This window comes from Ursus americanus, chromosome 24 (genome assembly GCF_024610735.1).
Source record: "Ursus americanus isolate L20-20 chromosome 24, mUrsAme1.1.p, whole genome shotgun sequence".
NCBI lineage: Eukaryota > Metazoa > Chordata > Mammalia > Carnivora > Ursidae > Ursus > Ursus americanus.
In genome coordinates this window covers 4598018-4622933 of record NC_142150.1, presented here as the reverse complement: position 1 = coordinate 4622933, position 24916 = coordinate 4598018, and the positions used below count along the sequence as shown (strand labels likewise).

At 42.0% G+C, this 24916-nt stretch overlaps 1 protein-coding gene across 2 annotated transcripts; it reads left to right on the top strand.

Moving 5' to 3' along the window:
* Positions 1-9404: 9404 nt before the first annotated feature.
* Positions 9405-22398, top strand: CYP2R1 (cytochrome P450 family 2 subfamily R member 1). Of its 2 annotated transcripts, none has more exons than XM_045796549.2 (5): positions 9405-9652; positions 15018-15159; positions 18720-19211; positions 19957-20286; positions 21115-22398. In XM_045796549.2, exons 1-5 carry the CDS (start codon positions 9428-9430, stop codon positions 21288-21290), a joined length of 1365 nt encoding a protein of 454 aa, XP_045652505.2. In that variant the 5' UTR covers positions 9405-9427; the 3' UTR covers positions 21291-22398. The 2 variants fall into 2 exon arrangements, with proteins under 2 accessions (XP_045652505.2, XP_045652504.2); XM_045796548.2 differs by having other exon boundaries at positions 18720-19352.
* The last annotated feature ends 2518 nt before the right edge of the window (positions 22399-24916 follow it).

Sequence of the window (24916 nt, the reverse complement as noted above, 5' to 3'; positions counted from 1 at the left end):
GGCTCAGGCCAGAGTTGCAGCCATCCAAGAACTGGCAGGGAGCCCTCAGGACACTCATCTGTCACTGTCCCTCAGAATGAGCCCTGAAGGGACTGCTTCCAAAGGCCAAGAAAGAGGCTTTTGCTCCAGCCCAGCAACACTGTCCTCTCTTGACACAGTTACCGTTCCATGCACAGAAGCATTCAGAGCCATATACAGGGTTTTCACATTTCCCCAAGCATCTATTTCACCCTGCAAACTGATGATGGGATTCCTGCTATGAAAACAGTAAAATCCTTTACTTCCTGTAGCACCCAACATTTTTGTCTTAATAAAATCCATAGACAAACTTTATTATTTTCTATCACTCAAGGAGAAAATACGGGGAAGGGGAGCAAAGTGAGCTATTTTTCTTTGCTGAGCAGTAAGAAAACATAATAAATGGAGACAAGAAAGGATCTGTGTTCTGAGGGACGTTTAATGATTCCTGAGGACCACCCTTGTCTACCATGACTATGTCTCAAGAGGTGTGTGGGTGAAGGAGGAAGCATCTCATTAGTGCTGTTGTCTGTCAGACTGTTGTCAGGACTCCAGTTATCCTGTGAATGTGGAGGGGAGACTCCCAAAGAAGGAACGCTCCTGACTTGCCACCTTCAGTCATCTTCATTGGCCTTTGGTAAGACATTGAGGACTAAGTTTAGCAATGATCTTTTTTTTTTACTAGAAGATTCTTGAGTACTAAGAATTTTAAGGAATCTCTAAAGATAATAATGTATCAGGCATTTGTAATAGGTAATCAGTAAATATTCTGTGGCTGGAGATGCTATGAAACACCCTGTTTCAATAGGTAGACATTCCATACCTGGAGATCCTGTGAAATAGATCTTCAGACCCTGGGCATATCCACACACCAGTGAGCCGTACACAGCTGAACAGCCAAACTCTAAGGTTACCTAATTGGCTGGCTTCATCTCCGCTGTATTTGCATCAGAAATATGTGAGAAACTGGAAACACTCTCAGAGGATAGGGCTTGCTTAATATGTTGGGACCTGCGCTCTTGATACTCTCTTTGGAAGATTTTCCCCCAGAATTCCCTAAGGTCTGCCTCCTGTGGTAAGCAGAATACTGCTCCTCCCCACTAATATGTCCACATCTTAATGGCCACAACCTATGAATAGGTTACGTTTCATGGCAAGGGGAATTAAGGTTGCTAAACAGGTGACACTAGGACGATCACCTGGATTACCCACATAGGCCCAATATAACCACAAGGGTCTTTATAAGTGGAAGAGGAAGGCAGAAGAGCGTCAGATCCAGCGTGACGAGGACAGCCTGATGTTGCTGGCTTTGAAGATGGAGGAATGGGGACACAAATCAAAGAACGTGGGTAGCCGGAAAAGGAAAGGAAACGGGTTCTTGGAGCCTGTAGAAGGGATGCAGCCGCACCACACCTGGCATTTAGCCCAGGAAGACCCATTTTGGACTTCTGAGTTCAAAAACTCTAAGATAATAAATGTGTGTCTGTGTGTGAGTGTGTGTGAGTGTGTGTGTGTGTGTGTGTGCGTGTTTTAAGCCACTGTGGTAGTTTGTTACAGCAGAAGTAGGAAATTAATACACCTCCTTATCATTTGATCTAAGTTCAAATGTCATTTTTTTCCCAAATATCATCTTCTTAGACATTTCTCGACATCTCTCACCCACAAAGGTATCTCACCACACTCTTTTCATTTGATTATAATTACCTAAAATTATTTTGTTTATTCCTCTTCCTTTTCACAAGAATGTTAATTCTAGGAGGGTGGGGATTTTGTTGCTCTTTTCACCTGTGTATCTCCATCGCTTAGGATACCAGTACGTAGTAGGCATCCAATAAGTATTTGTTGTATCAATGAGCCTTAAGCTATTGAGGACCGTAACACTCTTGCCACTGCCGATCACGGCTAGAGGGCAGCTGTTTCCAGTGGAGTCCCATGCCTAGATAGGTGCTATGTTGTAAGGAGCTCAGTAGTAAAGAGGAATAGGAGCAAATACCAAGTGGGAATTCCCAAATAAGCAATCAGCTGCTTGATATCAGATAATTTAGCAAGCTTGAATAGTAAGTACGGATGTGATTTGGAGTAGTGTTGTTGGGGCCCAGAGCCGAGAGCCAAGAAAGAATTCTTAAGACGCTTTTGGTGCAAAAAGGTGGTTTTATTAAAGCACGGGGCCAGGACCCATGGGCAGAAGGAGCTGCTGCCCTAGGACTGTGAAGAGCAACTGATTATATACTTTGAGGTTGGGGTAAGTAAAGGTAAGGGAAGTTCCAAAAGGATGTTCATATGCTTAAGACTCACAGGATACCTGAGGCCATGCTATTGTCAAACCAAGGTTATTTTTCCCTCTAGCAAGGCATTAACATTAAGACAGCTGGAAACTTCCTAAAGGAATGTTATACTCTGCCTGCCTCAAGTATTTATCAATAGGCTGCGGTTTAGAAGGACATTTAATTTTAACTACATTTCCTCCTGCTTTTGTTTTCCCACATCATCCCCCCCCCCAAACATTCTGATCCTTAAATTTTTAAGGTTGCTGAGGGTGAAAGATCTTATTTTCTGTAACTTCTTCCTGCTGAATAGGGGCGTAGAAATGTCCCTTCCTATGGGTCAACATTGGTCAGTTGGGGAATTTATCTATAGGAGTTACCCAAGGCAGAGGCAGCCAATCCAAGACAGACAACATATATGAACCTCCTTGAGTAGAAAGGATCATCTGTCAGCTGGAAGTTATGGCAGCGAAAGGGTCTTGGCACCAGAGAGGGAGACACTGGAAAAGCCAACAAAGGAAGGTTAGTATTATAATAAGAGAATTCTGAATAAAAAAACCTATGATAGTTAACTATAAAGTTTTCTTCCAGCCCTCCAGTCCTTTGTTATTTGAAGAGCAATTTGAGGTCTTCCACAGGTTCACAGGAATAAGAAGTCACATTAGTTTGCTCATTGGTTTCCTGTGAAGGAGATACAGGTTTCATTGTAGATCTATGAGCCCACGAAGAGTGCCCCTCTAATTGTATTGCAGTGGGAGCACATAATATGACCCACCCAGTCGGGGCCCTACCATTCTGGAGTTAAATCCCCTGCTATATTAGACTTGCGATCCTTTAAATAAACCATGTCTCTGGGTTCGTATGGGGTGAGTTGCTAGTGACTGTCAGATCAGGTTTAGGGAGGATGTGGTTTGTGTATTCATTTAGAGATTTATGAATTAACCTGGCCCTAAGTGAACACTTTTACACAGTATTATAGTCTCTGTCTATTGATAGGTCTACGGTGAGAAAAGGTTTTCCATATAGTAACTCAAAGGGACTTAACCCTATTGATTGTTCTGGGGTAATCCCCCTTCTGAGAAGCCCTAACAGTAAAAGAGTAATCCAGTTTTCTTGAGCCTCAATGCCTAAAATCTAATATCTACAAAGATGTGTTATTTTTTTTTAAGATTTTATTTATTTATTCAACAGAGATAGAGACAGCCAGCGAGAGAGGGAACACAAGCAGGGGGAGTGGGAGAGGAAGAAGCAGGCTCATAGCGGAAGAGCCTGATGTGGGGCTCGATCCCATCATGCCGGGATCACGCCCTGAGCCGAAGGCAGACGCTTAACTGCTGTGCCACCCAGGCGCCCCAAGATGTGTTATTGAAACATTTTCTCTCTACAATAACCCTCATTTTCAACCAGAGATAGCCAATTCAGGACTAATTTGATTATAAAACAAGTCTAATTTTACAAAGTTGGCCTAATGGCTTATGTAAGCTCAGCAAAAGTAGTGCCTGATCATACAGACCTTTTAGAATTTGGTTGGATCTTCTTCTAATAAGGAGTCTCTAGATCGAATTTTTAGTAGCCTCTCTAGGCCAGAAGCCGAGCCAAGTGCTTGCCACCAGACATGCCTGGAATACCTGTAGATTTGGGCAAATTCTTCTTCTGGAGGTCCCCGATATATCTTGACTTTCCTGCACCTGCCAGGAAGTGACGTTCTTTACTCACCTGGTAAGACCCCCGGGGAACTCTGTAAGGAAGGTATCAGGCCAACCACGTGCCTGGGTGGCTCAGTCGGTTAAGCGTCTAAGCATCTGTCTTTGGCTGGGGTCATGATCCCGAATTCCCTGTGTGGAGCCCCGCATAGGGCTCCCTGCTCCGCGGGGTGCCTGCGTCTCCCTCTGCCCCTCACCCACTCACTCACTCTCTCTTAAATAAATAAATAAATAAATAAATAAATAAATAAATAACTTAAGGAAAAAGGTATCAGGCCAACATTTCCAAGGGGCTTGACTGGCTTCATGCTTCATAAAGTCAACCTTAATTCTTTAAAGCTGTCTGGTTATATCTGAGTCTATGGATGGTTCTCAAATATGACATTCCAGTCAAAGCCTCGGTAAAACAACTAATGTTTCCAATGGTGTCCTGTTACAAGCAGAACACATTTTTATTGAACTTATGCAAATGACTGTAACTGCCAAGAAATAAAGAATAGTAGAGGGTTCGAGTAGAGAGAAAAGTTAGTCTTCAATTTGTTCACAAAATTTATCTTATTTTTTATACCACAGATATCTTTTTTAAAAGATTTTATTTATTTGATACTGAGAGAGAGAGAACAAGTAGGGGGAACAGCAGGCAGGGGGAGAGGGAGAAGCAGGCTCTCTGCTGAGCAGGGAGCCAGGACCCGGAGATAATGACCTGAGTTGAAAGCAGACACTACCAACTGAGCCACCCAGGCTATACCATAGATATCTTAAGAGAAAGTTTTCTTAGTCTGGAAGAGCAAAAATTAGAGAACCAGCAATGTTTTAAACAAAAGTCACAAAAACTATGATCTTCCTCAGTTTAATTAGTTCTGGTACTTCTTACCAATTTCAGTTTGGGGATTTTAAAGATATTAAAAACCTGTATTTGTCAAAAGTCCTTTTTATGAATCTCCTTGAAGATGAAACACGTTTTGCAAGGGAATACGAACAATAATTATAAATGACAGAAAGACCCAAGAATAGACATGGTTAAGGATCTGATGAGAGGTTACAATATCGGTGGCAGGGAAATGTGGTTATTTCTGTGACACATAACACTTCAAAAATCCGAATATTAAATGGTGGCCTTACACCAGAACATATTAAAACCTTAGGAATTGCATATCATCTCTAGGATAGGAAGAGTAATACAATCTAAGGCATATTGTTTGTTTAACAGTGCTTCCAGGCCTAAGGAGTCAGAGACTTCATTTACAATTTAAATCTTGGCAAGTTTGTTTAAAAACCTCGAAGTTGTAATACATGCCTGAATAGGATTACAGATCATTACAAAACTTACTCATTTAACCAATATTACAATAAGCGATTCCAAAGCCAAATATGTAGGGTTATATAGTTATTAGCAAAACTTAGCTCATTTAATACTGAGAAGTTTTACTCTTTTTTTTTTATAATGATTTTTTATTATATTATGTTAGTCACCATACAGTACATCCCCAGTTTTCGATGTAAGGCTCGATGATTCATTAGTTGTGTATAACACCCAGTGCACCATGCAATATGTGCCCTCCTTACTACCCATCACCGACCTACCCCATTCCCCCACCCCACCCCCTCTGTAGCCCTCAGTTTGTTTCTCATAGTCCATAGTCTCTCGTGTTTCATTCCCCCTTCTGATTACCCCCCCATTTCTTTATCCCTTTCTTCCCCTACTGATCATTCTAGTTCTTATGTTCCATAGATGAGAGAAATCATATGATAGTTGTCTTTCTCTGCTTGACTTATTTCACTTAGCATTATCTGCTCCAGTGCCGTCCATGTTGTAGCAAATGTTGAGAACTCGTTCTTTCTGATAGCTGAGTAATATTCCATTGTATATATGGACCACAACTTCTTAATCCAGTCATCTGTTGCAGGGCATCTCGGCTCCTTCCATGATTTAGCTATTGTGGACATTGCTGCTATGAACATTGGGGTGCATATGGCCCTTCTCTTCACTACGTCTGTATCTTTGGGGTAAACACCCAGTAGTGCAATGGCTGGATCATAGGGTAGCTCAATTTTTAACTTTTTAAGGGACCTCCACACTGTTTTCCAGAGTGGCTGTACCAACTTGCATTCCCACCAACAATGAAGGAGGGATCCCCTTTCTCCACATCCTCTCCAACAATTGTTGTTTCTTGCGTTGTCTATTTTTGCCATTCTAACTGGCGTAAGGTGGTATCTCAGTGTGGTTTTGATTTGAATTTCCTTGATGGCTAATGATTTTGAACATTTTTTCATGTGTCTGTTAGCCATTTGTAATACTGAGAAGTTTTAACCAAGTGATCAAAGACAAAACCTAGAAACTGGTTTTCCAGGCAGATGGAGAAAAAACTTTGTTTACATTTTCTTATCAAGCACAGACCAACAATTCAAGAAAACTTTGTCTTTTTAACAGAAAAGATAGAATTTCAATCTTATACCGCTGTACTTTTAGAATCCATTCATTTCAACTTTATTCCTGACCACATATAAAATTCCCTTCCAAAGACTTTCCCTCATAAATCTACAACTTTTTCGGAGTTGCTTCCCTTATTCTCATCAGTCTTAATTACATTTAGCAGAATTTTAACTCTTAGAGATCTTAGTCTCAGTGAAAAGTAGTAAGCAATAGCCAATTGCGAACTGTCTTTAGATGGCAAATGTATGAATCTAGTAAGCACAAAGCATGTTTTCAAACAGACTCAAATATCCTTAGTTTCTTTGAAATAAGAAGTCAAAGGCACAAACCTACATTCAGCAATCAGTGCTTTAGTATTTTAGCCCATTTGAAAAAGGCCTGGATGTCCAATGAATTCGATCCTATTTATTATCTAAGCAAAACTTTAAAGTTTCAGGTTACTAAAGACTTTGAAAGCTACCTTAACAATCACCCATGAAAATTTGAGGCAGACAAAATTAACCATCATTTTAAGTCATCTTTTTGCTAACAAGCTGCAACAGAGATAACATGAGCTTATTTGATCTTTAGTAAATCTTGGTAGAATACAAAGTTTCAATTACTTTAAACACCGAATTATGTTCCACCTGGGTCCACTTAAAAGTCAATCAAATTGTTCCCCATTCTCAGTTTTTACCAGGGACACTGGTGGGGAAATCTGTAGTGGGTGGTGTTAAGTCCGAGGAGCCAATGGTGCCAAGGGCACCCAGATGGTGTAGGAACCAGTTAGGCAGGCTGCATCCAAGGTGGTGCTGAAATAGGTGGGGGAGGGGAAGGCAGATAAAAGTGGAGAGTACACAGGAAGAAGTCTCCCCGTTCTAAAGCCTGTCAGCTTGGACAGAGGAGCAGACACAGATTTTCTTCCCTTAAATCTTGCAATCCAAATTGTTTCCAGTGGGTTAAAAGGGATCCCAAGGGACAGTCCTTAGGGACTGAAGAGAGAAGGTCCATTACCAAGAAAATCTGCACCCACCCCACCCCCACTCCTGGGTGTTGCCCCACCTGCAGGATAGGTCAGAGGTTCCTGGTGTCGAAGCGACTGGAAGCGTCCCTCGAACAAAATCTCTAAGATCACCGCCAACCGTAAAGTTTCTGTAGGAGGAAGGCCTGCCGTCCCCTCGCTTCCCCATCGCATTCTAGACTACAATGGGTGGGGCATATGGACCGAGTTTGACTGACTGTGAAGGTCCCACCGTGAAGGCCACAGAGATCTCACCATTTTTAACCCACAGAAGAGACTAGGAAAGTTTTACAAAACGCAAGTACCCAATTTTGTAACTTAAGTAGTTAGCAGAGGACACTGACAATCGTAAAGACAGAAATCCATCATGCTCTAAGTGACATCCCAACACAGGAAGTCTTTAGAGCCAACTTCGCTAGGAAATGGTCCCCAGCAGGGTTTTAACCCAATCGGGTACCGGTTTCGGCTGGCTCCCAGTGAGGGTCTTGGGGCCAGAAGTGGCTAGAGCACAGATGTGGAGAGGTTCACATTAGACCAACGAGGAGGAAAATTCACGCTGGAGTCTTAAGATTGGCAACCGTCCCGGTTACTTTTGTGGCCGCCGCGCGCCCGAGACAGACAACTTTGTATAAGGACAGGGATAAAGTGAGGGCATCAAGTTTCTGGGTCTTATTACCTTTCAGGCCATGTTACTACCAGCCAGAAGGCAGGTTTCTCCTCCCCATAGAGTACCCATGGCCTAGATGATTGCAGCCTGAGCAATCTACCTGAAAACGTTCCAGTAAGACCGTACTCCTTGAAAAGCCCCTGCAACGAGAGTAAAGGGAGAGGAAAGTACTCACCAAATTGGCACTGTGGCTCAGAGTCCAGATGAAAAGACTCAAAGCCCCATGTTCCAGCGCCAAACGACGTGCTTTTGGAGTAGTGTTGCTGGGGTCCAGAGCTTACAGCCAAGAAAGAATTCTTGAAACGTTTTGGTGCAAAAAAGTGATTTTATTAAAGTCCAGGACAGGACTCGCAGGCACAAAGAGCTACTGCCCCCAGGTATTGGGAGGAGCAAATGATTATATACTTCGGGGTTGGAGAAGGTAAAGATAAGGGAGGTTGCAAAAGGTTGTTCGTATGTTAAAGAAAACTCACAAGATGCCTGAGGCCTCCGCGATTGTCTCTTCTTCCCTCTAGCAAGGCATTAACGTTAAGACAGTTGGGAGCTTCCTAAAGGAATGTTATACTCTGCCTGCCTCAAGTATTTGTCAATGGGCAGCAAGTTATAAGGACATTTAATTTCATCTACATTTCCTTCTGCCTCTATTTCCCCCATCAAGTACCTTCCCTAGGCAACTGCAGACTAACGAGTCCTCTGTGATTGCCAAGAAGTAACCAGTTTGGGAAGACCAGGAAGGAATGAAAAGATACACGATTAACTCAGGTTGCCTAAATATTGTGAAATCACAATTCCTAGGGGAACACGTAGAAGAAAAATGCCTCATAATGAGGAAGGAACAAATGAGTAAAACAGGACAGATACCTTTTTTTAATATTGATGAGTCAGTTCTCAAGTGTTAATTGTGAAGATTATCAGGTTTAGTTCAAGACTGAGTTCTGATAACCTCTGCAGTTTTTTCACTCTTAAATAGCTTATTTAAGAGTTCCTTATTTAAAACTTCCTAAAAATTCACCTTCGAAAAGAGTTGGCCACAAAGGAGGAAGGATCCTGCTAGCCTAGTGACGGAGGCTATGCAGCATTCCCCAAGCCGGGAGTCAACAACCCTGGAAAAGGGCCCCAGGCTCCAGCTCGCCTGGAGCCACGCCCAGATCCAAAGGGTGGCACCCGCCCCCGCACCTAGACTCTGAGCCCGACGAGCGAGGAGTAGGCCAGAGCCGCCACCCAATAGCCAGGGAACGGGGGCGGGACCTCGGGGTGTCCGACCAATAGGAGTGAAGTGGGGCAAGAGGGCGGGCCTGCTCCAAAGCCCCGAGGTTCGTAGCCCCAGACCCCGTCCGGGCTATGTGGGACCCTCCGGGTGCGGAGGCATGGGCCGCGGCGTTCGGAGGCGCGCTCTTTCTGCTGCTCTTCGCGCTGGGGATCCGCCAGCTGCTGAAGCAGAGGCGGCCGGCTGGCTTCCCCCCCGGGCCGTCGGGGCTGCCATTTATCGGCAACATCTACTCGCTGGCCGCCTCGGGCGAGCTCCCCCACGTCTACATGAGCAAGCAGAGCCAGCTGTACGGCGAGGTACAGCCCAACGGGCTGCAGGCTGGGAGGGCCCGGCCTTCCTCAGGGGTGGACTTGACGGCCGCTCCCGGGCCCGGCCTGTCGAGACGCCCTTTCCGTGTGCTAGCTACCTAAAGGGAAACCGGCTTCCCGGGAGTGGGGTTGGAGTCCTGGAGGCCGTGCCCCGCCAGGGGAACGCCGCCCAGCCAGGACCTCCACCCTTCCGACGCCTAGCAGGAATCCCCTGGTGGTGCTCGCGCGCCTGCGCCCTGGGCCCCGGGCCCCGGCCCCGAGGGCGCCAAGGATGTGCTCCGCGCCTGCGCAGTGGGGCCCCGGGCTATTTTGCGGAGTGGTTTTTCCTCGTGGTCAGCCGGTGGGACCTAGACGTGTGCGCGGTTCTACCCGTGGCTTCTCGCGAAAATGAGACATCCAAATTCTAGGTCCAGATTAATGTTGAATAGGAGGTTCCTAAATGTTTGCATCTAAGGATGGCTGGTCTGGGCGTCTGCTGTGGGGATTAGAAAGCGCAGGTAAAACCCCTGGCCAAGATGGGCTCTGGAAGGGGCGCCAGGGTGACTCCGTCGGTTAAGTGTCTGCCTTCCACTTAGGTCGTGATCCCAGGGTCCTGGGACTGAGCCTCACGTGGCGCCCCCTGCTCAGTGGGGAGTCTGCTTCACTCTCTCCCACTGTCCATCCTCCCCCTGCTCATGTTCTCTCTCTCTCAAATAAAATCTCTCTAAAAAAAAAAAAAAAAAAGACGCCCAACTGACTGAGCCACCCAGGTGCCCCAATATATTCTAGTTGCCCTTTCAAACCATGGCTTTTTTTCTGTGCCCCGAGGCATGTGAATCTCCTCTCAGTCCCTCATGGATGTCCTTCTCCACTGCAATTTGAAGCATTGGGGCTGGGGATTCCCTTTGTTACCGTGTCTCCATTTTCTCTCCACACTCATTATGTGGCCTCTCTTTTTTTGTATAGAAGCTGTTTATAGCCCTCAGTTCTTCAGGAGGAATTGCTTTCTAAATAGCTGTAGATTTGGTGTGTCTGTGGAGAAAGTGAGTTCCAGGTCTTCCTATAGCTCCATTTTGGACCCTCCTCTCTGGCAACTTTTGAGCTTTATCTTAGCCGTGAAGCACCCTAAAGGGCTCTCATTGCCTTAGAGATACTATGCAATTCTGATGAAGTCTCACAGTTAGTGTAGGTTGTTAAAATACTTTACCTATTTTGGAAGTAGGAGGAGACTGTTACCTCTTATGCTTCTGAAAGGTTATGGAAAGTTGTTTATAGGGTTTATTTGTAAATAGAATCTTATTTTTCCACTATCTTCTTCATTGGAGATGTATGCTCATAGGGAAAACCTGGACTTGAAAATTGCTTGTGAGAAGTGGTGGTCACTTAAGTGACACCTACTTTTATGAAGTCTGTGAATTCAATTCTTTTTTTATAATTCATGAAGGGAAAGCAACCAGTCCTTGGGTCTCATACATTCTTTTTAAAGGGAATCTTATATAGAAATATACCACATCAAGAAGTATCATTTCCCTGGAGATTCACTCAGAATGTGTAAGCTTCTGAAATTACTTTAATCTGAATCCAAATTTCGAGAAGCATTGCCTAGCTAGCAAGGTAGTAAAAGTGTTTTTTACGGAATATTTTCAGTTAATGCATGTAAGGACAATAAAGCAATTCCTTTACTTTAAGGCAAGTGGATCTGCCAACTTATTAATTTATTTATACAGTACGCATTTATTGAGACCTTTATTCAAGGCACTGAGTGAGATTCTATGGAAGGTTCAGAAGATGAAAGAGATGAAATCACGGATTCTGTGGAGTTTATAATTTAGCAGCCAAGCAGAAGACAAGAATATTCTGGTTTCTGGTGCAAGGTAGTATTAAATAAGTGCCGTGGGAGTATCTCTGCTTGTGCTGTGGCGGTTCAAAGGAGAGAGAGAGGAGAGTGAACCAAGAAAGCCTTCGTAGAGGATGTTCCCTAAAGACTTGGTGTGGTTTGGACAGTCTGGCAGTCGAGGGGGATTTCAAATGAGAAAACAGCCCAAGCAAAGGTTGAAAAGTGGGAGACCGTTGTTTATCAGTTTTCATCAATGGCAGTTTTCACATCCCTCTCTTACTAGCCCTTCAGCCATGGTGTTCTATAATAGTATACTTAAATGTATGTCTTCACCACTATTCAGTAATTCAACATACACTTATCAGTTATCAGCATCTGCTACGTACTGTCATAGGTGGGAAAATATAGTAGTAAACAAAACAGTGGTAAAAACCCTGTCCTGGTGTAGCTTATGTTCTCCTGGGGGCTGAGGTGGTTTGGGGGTGGGGGGAGATGGACAATATAAATAGAATAAGTAAATGATATAATATATCAGAGTACAGAGTGTGAAGTCAGCTAAATTAGGGGAAGGGAGATGGAGAAGGCTAAGGGGTGGAATTTTAACTGGGGTAGAGCAGGCCTCACTGCAAAGAAGACATTTGAGCAAAGGCTTAAAGGAAATGGAAGGTGCAAACTCTAGAGGAAGAACATTCCAGACCAAAAGAACACGTACAAAGGCCATGAAGCAGGAGTATGCCTTGTTGAGAATCACCTATAAAGAGACAAATTGAGATGCTGTTGTGATAACATGGGGGGGGATTAAGGTGGCTTGGATCAGAGTGTCAGGGATGGAAGGGTAAGAAATTGCCATCTCCTGTTTATATTCTGAAAATAGGGGCAACGTGACTTTAAGCAGTGATGTGGGCCTGGGAAGAAAAATAGAGTCAACACAGGCAGTTTGGGTACTGAACAGCTGGAAGAATGGATGGAGTGTTCATTACCTGAGACAGTGAAAAATTATGGGCAGAGCTGGTTTGCAGGGAGGGGGGAGAAACTTGACAATCACAGAGTGACTTCTAGAAGAGAAGGAAAGTGTTTCGCAAACCATTACCAAAAGTCCTTGAAAACAGCATATACCAGAATAGATGCTAGTTCAAATGACAGTTTCCCCAGTTCTAGCCTCAAATAGGGGACCAAATTTTTGAGTCAAAGTGGATTGTATAACAACTTTCTCAAGCCATGGCTCCTCTTTGGTCTTTGTAATCCATAGTGTCCACACCTGATAGCTTTACCATACAATATGACTCTCCTGTTTGTTCTCACTCCATATTAGCACAGCTTTCAACTCTGGGGTCTTCTACCATGCTTGTGAAACCATCAGTCCGTTTTTTTCCTGCATTCACTAATGCCATCCTTTCCTGCTGTGATACTGTGATTTATAATAAGAAATGCATATTTGGTCTTTGTCCCTTTCCTGGAATATGCTTCCTAAAGTCTTTGGAATTTCCTAAGTGTTAAAAATAATAAAGGTGTCTTTTGTTATTCATGACAAGCCCCTTTCAACCACACCTGAGTTTACGCTAATGAGGTAATTTTTGGACAGTCCCTAAAATGGGAGTTTATTGCTAGGAGAACCAATCATGACTAAAGGGTTGGAATTTCAGTCATACCCCCACTACCTCTGGGAAAGGGAGAGGGGCTGGAAGTTGAATTAGTCACCAGTGGCCCATGATGTAATTAGTTGTGCCTAGGTAATAAAGCATCCATAAAAATCCCTGAATTACAGGATTCAGAGAGCTTCCATGTTGGTGAACAGGTGGAGGTGAGCAGAGAATAGAGAGCATGCCTGGGGAGAGCATGGAAGCTCTGCTCCCCTTTCCCCGTACCTTCCCTATGCATATCTTTCATATGGCTGTTACTGAGTTGTATCCTTCTATAATAAACCGTTATTCTAGTAATTATTTTCCTGAATTCTCTGAGTCACTCTAGCATATTAATGGAACCCAAGGGGGAGGTCGTGGGAACCTCTGATTTACAGTCTGTTGGTCAGAAGCACCTGGACTTGCGAATGACATCTGAAGAGATAGGAAGCATCCTTTGGGACCAAGCCCTTAACTTACGGGATCTGACACTATCTCCAGGTAGATAGTGTCAGAATTGAGTTAAATTCTAGGACACCTAGCTGGTGTCCCAGATTGTTGAGGCGTGGAAAACCCACACAGCTGGTGTTAAAGTATTGAGATTAGAGGAGACACACAGGAGGAGGCATTTTCCCTTTATATCTGTTAAAATTACACTTCTGGGAAATGATTTTAAGACTATTCCATTACTGCTTTGGGAACTGAAAGAGTCCCACGTTTGCTCAGCTGGTAGCCAGTCTCTTGACACTGAAACTCTTCCACTGCCACTTTTGACTGATACCACTGCTTGTCACACGCAGTCCGTGCTACTTCCCCAAGGTTCTAGATGTTCTTACTACTCGGTTGGTTGGCAGAGCCCTTCCCTAAGCCAAAGACTCCGTTGTTCAGTGGGTTGCTTCTGTTACTACTTGGAGGTCATCATATTTTTTCCTGTAATTACTTCTACTGAACTTCTGTTCTCCATTAAACCTCCTATTTGTTTTTCCCCCCAAAGTAGTGTAAACTGTAGTTAAATCTGCTCTACTTATTTGCACAGAGATGAGGGTTGACTCAGTATTTTGGCCCTAAAAAGCTCTCAGCCAAGCCCTGCGAGGATGAAGATAAGCCATCTTTGCACCCCACTGATAAAGTAGCATTGTTCCGTCACCGGACTAGCCTCTTATTTTGGACTAGCTAGTATAGACTACAGGAGGTGTTCTGTGGTAGATGAACCTGAGGGGAAGCGACTGAGACGCTCCAGCAAGGCATAGGGTGGATACTCGCCTTCCCCTTAGCTGAGGGGCACCCGCCTGTGCCTGTGTGGTAAATGCCTTTTCTCCAAGGTCAGTTTCCCTTAGGGGCCATCTTCATTAACTCCATGGAATTCAGGGACCCAAATCCAAATGAGCCTAATTATAATGTTTATACTTCAAAGTTCTGTCTCAGGTAATCCCCTCCCCTATCTAAGCCTGGAGTAATAAATCATATATAGATGGTGCTGCTTCCTGATTTATCTTGGAAATAAAAAGAGATTCCTAGATCTCAATGCACTGAGTTGGAATGAATCTTAAAAGAGCATCTGAATCAAGTATATTTTTTGTAGCAATCCTGAAGCCCAAAAAGGTTAAGGGTTCTGCCCAGGGTCCTATATTTGTTTAGTGACAAAGCTTAAACTAGAACCCAGGCTTCATGAGCCCGGTACTCTCTTCCTTATACCATTTATAAGATGATGTCTTCAGGTACTGACTGGGTGATGAAATTGTAGTGTTTGCTATGCCTTGTAGAGAGAAGGCACTCAACATTGTCAGTTGAATAATAAATCCTTCCATTTTCTGGGAAGTAACAAATACTGGGAGAACTGGGTTTAGCACATGTGGATTTCCATAGTTCTGTTTCTCCATTTTGTCATTTAAATATTGTTTTTCTTTTCTTTTCAAAGATCTTCAGTTTAGATCTTGGAGGTATATCAGCTGTGGTTTTAAATGGCTATGATGTAGTAAAGGAATGCCTTGTTCATCAAAGTGAGATTTTTGCAGACAGACCATGCCTTCCTTTATTCATGAAGATGACAAAAATGGGAGGTATGTTTATTTTCACCTATTTAGTGATTTACTATTCTAAGTTACGCTCCTTATCTTATGTAAGTTTAGTATATAGAGTGTAGATTCTGTTGTACTGATTAGCAGGAAAGAATTAGTTAATTAATTAATTTAGGTTACAGAACTTAATGTTTGAAGACCTTTCAGGCTGCATTACACCCGTATTTTAGACCAGTACATGCTCATTCTACTGTTGTAATCCTGTCTAATAAATATTGTAAATAATGTTTTAAAGAATTAGCATTTCATAATACCTGCAGGTTTTGTGAAGCAAGTTAGGTTTACATACACGTGCATGCACACTTGAAATCAGAAGTGATTTTTAAAGCCACTCTTGAGTACCTGGTGACATTTTTACCATCAGAATAGAATACGAAGCAGCCTTTCTTAACTACTAACCAGTATGACATGTAAACGAAGAATTGTGGGATTTGTGTAAAGGACTAGCTTCTGTTTGGTTTAGTGTTGATCAGCCTTGGGTGATTTGATATTCAATAAGGGAGAAAGGCTGAAGGTTAAAAGAATTGGTGAGAAGAAAGCCTAAACTAGAATGTGGAAGTCAGATGCAGTAATTTGAATACTTAATAGTGTAAGAGTTTTACAGTGATGGTGTCCAGAACTCTCTGATGAGAGCTTCACACTCAATTTCCAAGAAAAATGTAACAAAATTTGGCTTACATAGACTAAAAATGAAGACATTGAAAAGAAGATAAAAATTAACCATATATTAAATCACAAAGCAGATCAACTAATACAAAGAAAACACCAGTTTTAAAGGACAAATTCTCAGGCCAGAGTATAATGATACTTGGAAGCAATAAAATAAATAAAACACCAGTTTCCAGCTTCTTAAATACTCTTCTCAATAATAATTAGACCAAAGAAGAAATTATACCACAATTATAATAGAAGATCTTTAAAAAATTGTGAAAATGAAAGATGATGTTATCAGAGTAACGTTTGGGATAAAGTATATACTATATATATTTTTCAAAGCTGTAGTTTGACTTGATATTTGCATAAAGCAGTGAGAGAAAGAAGTAGAAAATTATGTGTTACTGTAAATACATATGCACGGAACTTGGAAATGAGAATTCAGAGCCACCATTAGCCCACTCTTTGGGTAGAAGTTGTCTTATAGGTGGGCTCAGCCCATGCTTGGCCAGCATAGAGTTATCACACAGCTCCTCTGTACCCTCTTGTACATGGATCCCATATGCATACCTTGCTCTAGGGCTTTGCACTAGCTGTTCCCTCTATAGCAAGGATCTTTCCCTGGATATCTGCTTGACTCACTCCCTCATGTCCTATATCTGTACTTATGCCACTTTCTCAGTGAGGTTTTCCCTGACTATTCTGTGTCCCCTTCCTTGCTGTATAATTTATTTGTTTGCCTCTTCTCACTAGTGTGTAAGAAGAGCAGGCATCGTTGCCTCTATATCTGTGACTCTTAGAACACTGCCTGGAGCACAGTACGTGCTCCATAAATACATGTTGAATGACTATTTGTTGAATGGTCATCTGGGAGTTTAGGAAGGACAATGGACTGTGGGAACATAAGATGGCTACATAGCGCTAAAGACCCCTTCTTGTATGGTTAGCTTTATCATAAGCTCCAAATTCAAAAACCGCTGCATAAAGGTTGCTGAGATATAAATTTTATAGGTACCTCATGTACACAAGAGAATGTGGTATTTTTCATCAAAGGTATGTGTATGTACCAATTATGAATGAAATTTTGAGTAAAGTACATGTTACATAAATGTGCTAAAGATGTTGTTTTCCTGTCTTTTTTTTTTTTTTTTTTAAAGATTGATTGATTGATTTAGAGAGAGCGTGGTGGGGAGAGGCAGAGGGAGAGGGAGGGAGAGTCTTAAGCAGACTCCACGCTGAACTCAGAACCTGATGGCGGGGCTCTGTCTCATGACCCTGAGGTTGTGACCTGAGCTGAAATCAAAAATTGGGTGCTCAACCACCTGAGCCACCCAGGCGCCCCTGTTTTTCTCTTGATAGGTAATTTAAAAAAATTTTTTGCAAATCACTTTTTTAATTCAAGTATAATTAACTATAGTCATATTAGTTTCAGGTATACAATGTAATGATTAAACATTCCATATATTAGTGCTCATAATGATAAGCATACTCTTAATCCCCTTCACCTGTTTCACTCTTCTCCCCACCCACCTCCCCTCTGGTAACCACCAGTTCTCTCTATTTGAGAATCTGTTTTATTGTTTGTCTCTTTTTTCTTTGTTTTATCTCAAATTCTACATATGCGTGAAATCATATGGTATTTGTCTTTCTCTGACTGACCTATTCACTTAGAATTATATTCTCTAGATCCATCCATGCTATTTCAAATGGCGAGATTTCATTCTGTTTTAGGGCTGAGTTATAGTCCATTGTATATATACATACCACATCTTCTTTACCCATTCATCTATCAGTGGACCCTTGGGTTGCTTACATATCTCGGCTATTGTAAATGATTCTACAATAAACATAGGGGTGCATCTTGATAATTTAAAGGGAATATATTCTATAGTAGCCACATCATAAGAGTGGGGTATACTGTGGAGACTCTGAAACTTTAAGGCAGCAATTTCAACATTAGAAGTTTGAGTTTCAGGTTTGCCCTCTGTCTTCATTTGGGCTGCTTTAGTAAAAATACCATAGACTTAGTGCCTTACACAACAATCATTGATTCTCACAGATCTGGAGGTTGGGAAATCCAAGATCAGGGTGCCAGGAGATCTGGTGTCTAGAAGGAACCTACTTCCCAACTTGGAGACAGATGTCTTCTCTCTGTATCCTCACATAGCTGAGAACAGTCATCTCTTCTTGTGTTTCTCATAAGGGCACCAGTCTAGCTCATGAAGCTCTACCCTCATGACCTAATTACCTCCCAAAAGGCCCCACCTTTGGGGTGTTAGGCTTCAACATAAGAATTTTGTGGAGACACAAACACTCAATCCATATTATCCTCCTTTTGGCTTGAATATTTCCACCACACTGACACCTCATTCAGGCTTCCTTAGCCTCTTCCAGAGTTACCTTGTCAGGTAACATATGCCTTTAACAGGAGAAAATCTGTGTTCTAAAATCTAGAAACAAACAAAATTTCGAATCCTACAAGGATAGTTTTCAGTTGTTTTCTTAGTCCAAGATAAAATGTGCCCATAGAACATGCAATGGTTTGTCTTTTGTCGATGAGGCTTATAGTAATAGATAAAATCACCGTGTCTGGTTCACCCAGGTTGAATTACATAGGACTGTCCAGTTTCTTGCGGTGGGAGAATTACAGGTCTTTTCTGCCTATCCCCAGATAAAAAGGAGACAAGTTTTATCTGTTGACAATATTCTGTGGCTAATGATGAACAGAGAACAGGGCTTAACCGCAGGTCTAGTTTTAGTCTTACTAGAGAAAGATAGTTTGGAGAAGAGTGACTAACCATCCTTTTTTACTCTATAGCATTTTCAGGTGTTCGATACACGAATGTAGGGATGATAAAGTTTTTTTAATACTTTATTTTTTTTTTCAGGGTTACTCAATTCCAGATACGGCAGAGGATGGGTTGATCACAGAAAATTAGCTGTAAATAGCTTTCGCTGTTTTGGATATGGCCAAAAGTCTTTTGAATCTAAAATCTTAGAAGAAACCAAATTTTTTACTGATGTTATTGAAACATACAAAGGTAGACCTTTTGACTTTAAACAGTTAATAACAAATGCTGTTTCAAACATAACCAATCTGATCATTTTTGGAGAACGATTCACTTATGAAGACACTGATTTTCAGCACATGATTGAGTTATTTAGTGAAAATGTGGAACTGGCTGCCAGTGCCTCCGTCTTCCTGTATAATGCCTTTCCATGGATTGGCATCTTACCTTTTGGAAAACATCAACAGCTATTTAGAAATGCAGCTGTGGTCTATGATTTTCTCTCCAGGCTTATTGAAGAAGCTTCCATCAACAGAAAGCCTCAGTCACCTCAGCATTTTGTCGATGCTTATTTAGATGAGATGGATCAAGGTAAAAATGACCCATCATGTACTTTCTCCAAAGAAAACCTCATTTTTTCCGTGGGTGAACTCATCATTGCGGGAACCGAAACTACCACCAATGTGCTACGGTGGGCAATTCTTTTCATGGCCCTTTACCCTAACATTCAAGGTGAGGGTCCTCTTGATCTCAGGCTGTCCCTCCATTTAGGGCTCACACGTTTTGGAGTCTTTGTCTATATACAAAGCACTTTAGGAATTTCTGCTGTGCTAGCCAAGAAGAAAAATATTTCATAGTTATAAAGAGTTTCACATCTGTTCTCTCAAGTCATGTAAGAACCTCAGAGATAGGCCTTATTATGCCTGTTTTATAAATGAGGGGAAAGGCTAAATGGCTGACTTGCCTAAGCTCAGCCCCTGGAAGTGGCAGAACTGGGACCTGAACCCTGGTTTTTATTTATTTATTTTTTTAATTCAGGTTTTATGTTTCACTCTTTCCCTTGGTGAAAGTGATGTTACTCCAATTGTAGGTTGGTTTAATTTTTATTTCCATGACTTTTAGTGTGTTTTTCACAACAAAGGTACTCAGAACGTTGGTTTCTGGTGGCACACAATATGTGGCATATTTTCAAATAGAACTCCCAGATAATGAAAAATCTGAATCCGGTTGTACCCATACCTTGTTGACTTATTACATTGCAGGTTATCCAAAGGGAAATAACTTTGGATATAATTCTAAGAATTGCATAATGACTTGAACACTTTTTCTCTGACAGGACAAGTTCAGAAAGAGATCGATTTAATTATGGGACCCACTGGGAAGCCTTGTTGGGATGACAAAAGCAAAATGCCTTATACGGAGGCAGTTCTGCACGAAGTTTTAAGGTTCTGTAATATCGTGCCATTAGGGATTTTCCACGCAACCTCTGAAGACACAGTCGTACGTGGTTATTCCATTCCTAAGGGCACAACAATAATTACCAACCTTTATTCTGTACACTTTGATGAAAAGTACTGGAGAAACCCAGAAATATTCTCTCCTGAGCGATTTCTGGACAGCAGTGGATATTTTGCCAAGAAGGAGGCTTTGGTTCCTTTTTCCCTAGGTAAGAACTTTCACAGGGACACAGCTTTAGGACAGAGGGTCATGATGAATGATCATGTTTGACATCTTAATCTGAAGCATTCTGTTGCAGAATTAAAGATTCTAACTCTGAAAACACAGCAGTGATTCCTACAGGAGAGATTGGTGTAATTAGAGGTCATTAACACCTGTTTCTACTCAACACTTAATTTAGTAACTAGAAAGAAATTGTTGAGAAGCTCTGGCTTCTTCTGAAACTTTTTTTGCTTGTGGATTTTGGCTTGTAAGCAAAACCTGTGGAGCTAGAAGTCAGTAATAGGTAGCTTGAGAAACTGAGACCCAGGGGTAGAAATGACATCATAATTTGAAGTGCAACTGAAATGTAGCTCTCTCGGCTCCTTGTTTATTGTACCTCATCTCCAAAAATACTGCTTCTGCTGTGAAAAAGTACACAGACCACAACACCCATGGAAGACAGACTGGAAACTCTTCCTTTCATTGGGGAAAGGTTCACATTTAATCATCTGAAATGAAATGCACTTCTCCTGAATCTATAGAACAAAATGGCGTGCCTGAAGTTTGATCTTTCATGGCATACGTTGGGCTGTGTGGCAGTGTGCAAGGGAAGTGTGGAAGGGCATTAATATGCTTACAGAAGTCCGTGATCTGACGAGAGAAGGTAAAGAAATGGACTCTGGGAGCTGAAGTGCCAATTGTTATTCTTTTTAATAAACATGGCTCCTCTAAATTTCTTTAAATACCAGATTTCCTGAATGGTACCCATGTAGTAGATATAAATTTTGGTTAATATTATGAATTTTAAAGATTACGTCTATTCTTTTCTGCTTAGGGAAAAGACATTGCCTTGGAGAGCAGCTGGCTCGGATGGAGATGTTCCTGTTTTTCACAGCATTGCTCCAGCGGTTTCACTTGCATTTCCCACACGGGCTGGTGCCGGATCTGAAGCCCAGATTAGGCATGACATTGCAACCCCAGCCCTACCTCATCTGTGCAGAAAGACGCTGAAAGTGCTGGACGTCTTGTGGGAAAAGGTTACCTGGTTGCCTTTTACCCCTGAACCTTATTTATCTAATCAGTGTGTATGTGTGGACAAAACTCACAGCATCATAAAGCCAAAGGAACACAGGCATGTCTTTGAAAATAGTACTAAAGCAATAATAAGCATTAGCTATGGTTTTTTCCAAGCTTTCATGACCTCTAAGGTGGAATTATCTCTGGGGGAACACAAAGGTGCAAATGACAGGTGTTGCTTCAGGAAGCCGGGCCATGGATGCCCTAAGCAGAGCCTGAGTTTTCAGCCTCTTGTTGAGCACCAGGTACTGCTTTTCCCTTCTTGACTCCATCTTGCTCCTGTCCTGGGGCCTTTGCTTCCAAATGCCAATGCCAGTTCCCTTCTGGTAAGATATTATTAATGGGTGGTGTGGTAGGCGTCCAGTTTAATAGAGGACTAAATAAATTAGAACCTAAATAAATGAGTTTGGAGTACAGAGGTATTTTAGACATAGTGGCAGATAATAGAAGAAATATCTATGTATTTAAGAACCTGCCACAGTGCTTTCAAATCTTGCCCCCATTACGTCTTCGTGAGAATTACCTTGTTCTTATTACAAATGAGGGTCCCTGTGACCCGAGTATTCATCCCCATAGCACCAGTTCAGTAGAAGGAAATTACAGTAATGTAATTATAATAAAAAATGACACTGCAAAAATAATCATTAATTCTTCATAGGCACAGACATTTTTCCTAGTACACTTTTTTCCTAAACCAGTCACAGGTCTTAAAGATGGAATTGTTTTACCTTTTAAAGGTCTCCAGCCATTTCCTTGGATTACTGTTATTTTTCTGAAGAGAATACTGTACAAATCCAAAAAACATGCTTTATAGCCCGGGTAAGTGTATACATTGGGACACTTGAGAATGATGGGCTTCTAGTAATAATGATGCCAGGAAAATAAGTATGAACCATGACTGTCCTGATCAAACTGGTATGTATATTCTCTCATTTATAGTTTTTTAACATGATTTCTTCTAAGGTTGTACATCAAGGATTTCTGCTCTTATAACTTGGCTCTTGAGTAGTTGCAGCCTTAGAATAAATGCACATAACGATGACTTCTGTTAAGAATATGAATTTAACCATAATAACCTCATCTGTTGAATATTTTCAAGTTTCTGTATGGTGAATCAGGAGTTCTTGCATCTCTGATATATTAAGATGTTTCTGGTTGCAAGAGGAAGAAGTCCTGGGCAAACTTACGATAAAGGAGAAATTTGGCGGTAGTGCGGTAGTTTTAGAGTAGGTGTGACCTGCGTGCTCCATGGCGTCATCAAAGGTCTGCTTGTTTGCATCCCTCGATTTTGCCTCCCAGATGGGATCAGCTTATACCTTAAGACTGACTCACAGAAGTACATGTGCTTTGCCTCCTTGTTGAAACTGAGCTTGGGTTGTTTCTGGGGGAGTGAGGGAGCTTTTCAGATAATCTCCCAAAACTGTTCTCTGTGTCCCATAGGTCCTAACTAAGTTACATGCCCATCTTTTAAAACTAGGTCTTTTGAGTGGGATTATGGTTCACTTTGGCCTGACTACTAGAGCCAGTGATGGAGTTGGCTTCCGCCAAAGTACACGTGCTACATTGGGGCAGTATAGTTATCTAAACAACAGTAAGGAGAGTTATGAGAAGAGGAACTCCTGACCAGCAGACTAATTACAACATCTACCTCACTGCCCTCTAACCACTTGCTAACCCAAGCAACTTTCCCACCTGCTTCACTGACTCTTGAAAATGTTTGATCTTTGCTTTTCCTTTGGCACAGCAAATCTCTCATCCCTGGGCCTCCTACTTTCTATCATTCTCCTATAAATGCCTAGGTTGAACTCTACAGACTAGGGATTCTGGAAGCTTGGTGGTCTTAGCAAAGAAATTTATTGAACTAGAATAGAGTATAATCAAAATTAAGGAGGCCTGGGGCGCCTGGGTGGCACAGTGGTTGAGCGTCTGCCTTCGGCTCAGGGCGTGATCCCGGCATTCTGGGATCGAGCCCCACATCAGGCTCCTCCGCTAGGAGCCTGCTTCTTCCTCTCCCACTCCCCCTACTTGTGTTCCCTCTCTCGCTGGCTGTCTCTACCTCTGTCAAATAAATAAATAAAATCTTTAAAAAAAAAAAAATTAAGGAGGCCTTATTTTGCTCTTGAAGACTATCACTGTTTTTTCTGGAATGATTAAGACCTTCATAAATCTACAGAGAATAAAGAACATGCTATTTATTTTCTTTACCTTGTATCTAAAGAAATGTTTTATTTTTTCCTACTGAAGTTAATGCCATCCTGACAAAAATAATTTTAAAATGTAGACTTATAACTTGTTAAAGGTGAAAGAACTTTAATCTCACTTAATGTGCTCATGTTACAGCCAAAGAAATAGGAGTTCAGAGGAAGTGATTCCTCTAGTTCATAACAAATGCATGTCCTTCATCCCATATTCTTTCTACTCTTAATGATTTATACTGTGCTTTACAGTTTATTATAAGGTTGGGTTTTTTTTAAAGATTTTATTTATTTGTCAGAAAGAGAGGGATAGAGCGCACACAAGAATAGGGGAGCAGCAGGCAGAGGGAGAAGCAGACTCCCCACTGAGCAGGGAGCCCAATGCGGGACTCAATCCCAGGACCCTGGGATCAAGACCTGAGCCGAAGGCAGACGCTTAACCAGCTGAGCCACCCAGGCAACCCAAGGCTGTTTTTTATATAGTGTCAACTCTTGACTGTTTGGAACCAAGTAACTGTGGTAAAAATAAAATATTGCAGTTTTGGAAAAATACAAATTAAAAAAAATTTTTTTTGTAGGTTTTATTTATTTGAGAGAGAGAGCGAGATAGCGAGAGAGCATGAGTGAGGAGGAGAGGGAGAAGCAGACTCCCCGCTAAGCAGGAAGCCCAACACAGGGCATGATCCCAGGACCCTGAGATCATGACCTGAGCTGAAGGCAGACACTCAACCAACTGAGGCACCCCGGAAAAATATAAATTAACATGAATTAGTAAGTAATCCATAATGGAAAATATTTATTTTGGGGAACTATGTAGTAATAGACTGTGCATCTCCTGCAGTGGAAATGCCTTCTTTCTCATCAGTCAGTGGTGAGCTCCTACCCAGAATGTAGGAAATCAACTTCTGATTCAAGATGGCAACTGAGCATACTTCTCAAATGCCATTGAAATAACTCTAAGGATAGAAAAAGGGATAAAGGCATTGAGAATGGGGATGGAGGGCCATATTAAGGAATTCTGTACTTCCAAGTTCTAAAAGGTGGAAGGCAAATGGAGTAATATTGCAAGAACTACAGACAAGACCATGCATAGTCCAAGGCTGAGGTAAGATGAGAGCTCATTCTTCACAGGACAGCTATGGAGAAAATCAGTAGATAAGGAGAGGAGCTCATGAGGACAAAAAGAGTGGAAAGACATCAAGCCAGTGCCCTGGCCTCACTCTACTTTCTCTTCCTGTTTGTGCAGCTGTAGGACTTGCCCCCAGTGCTGAAGTAAAAATCTAAATAAATCGAGCGCTATGCCTAGGAGATGATGGTGTTCCTACAGAGGGATTGGTGCCCTAGATGGGCAGCCCCCTAGTTTGG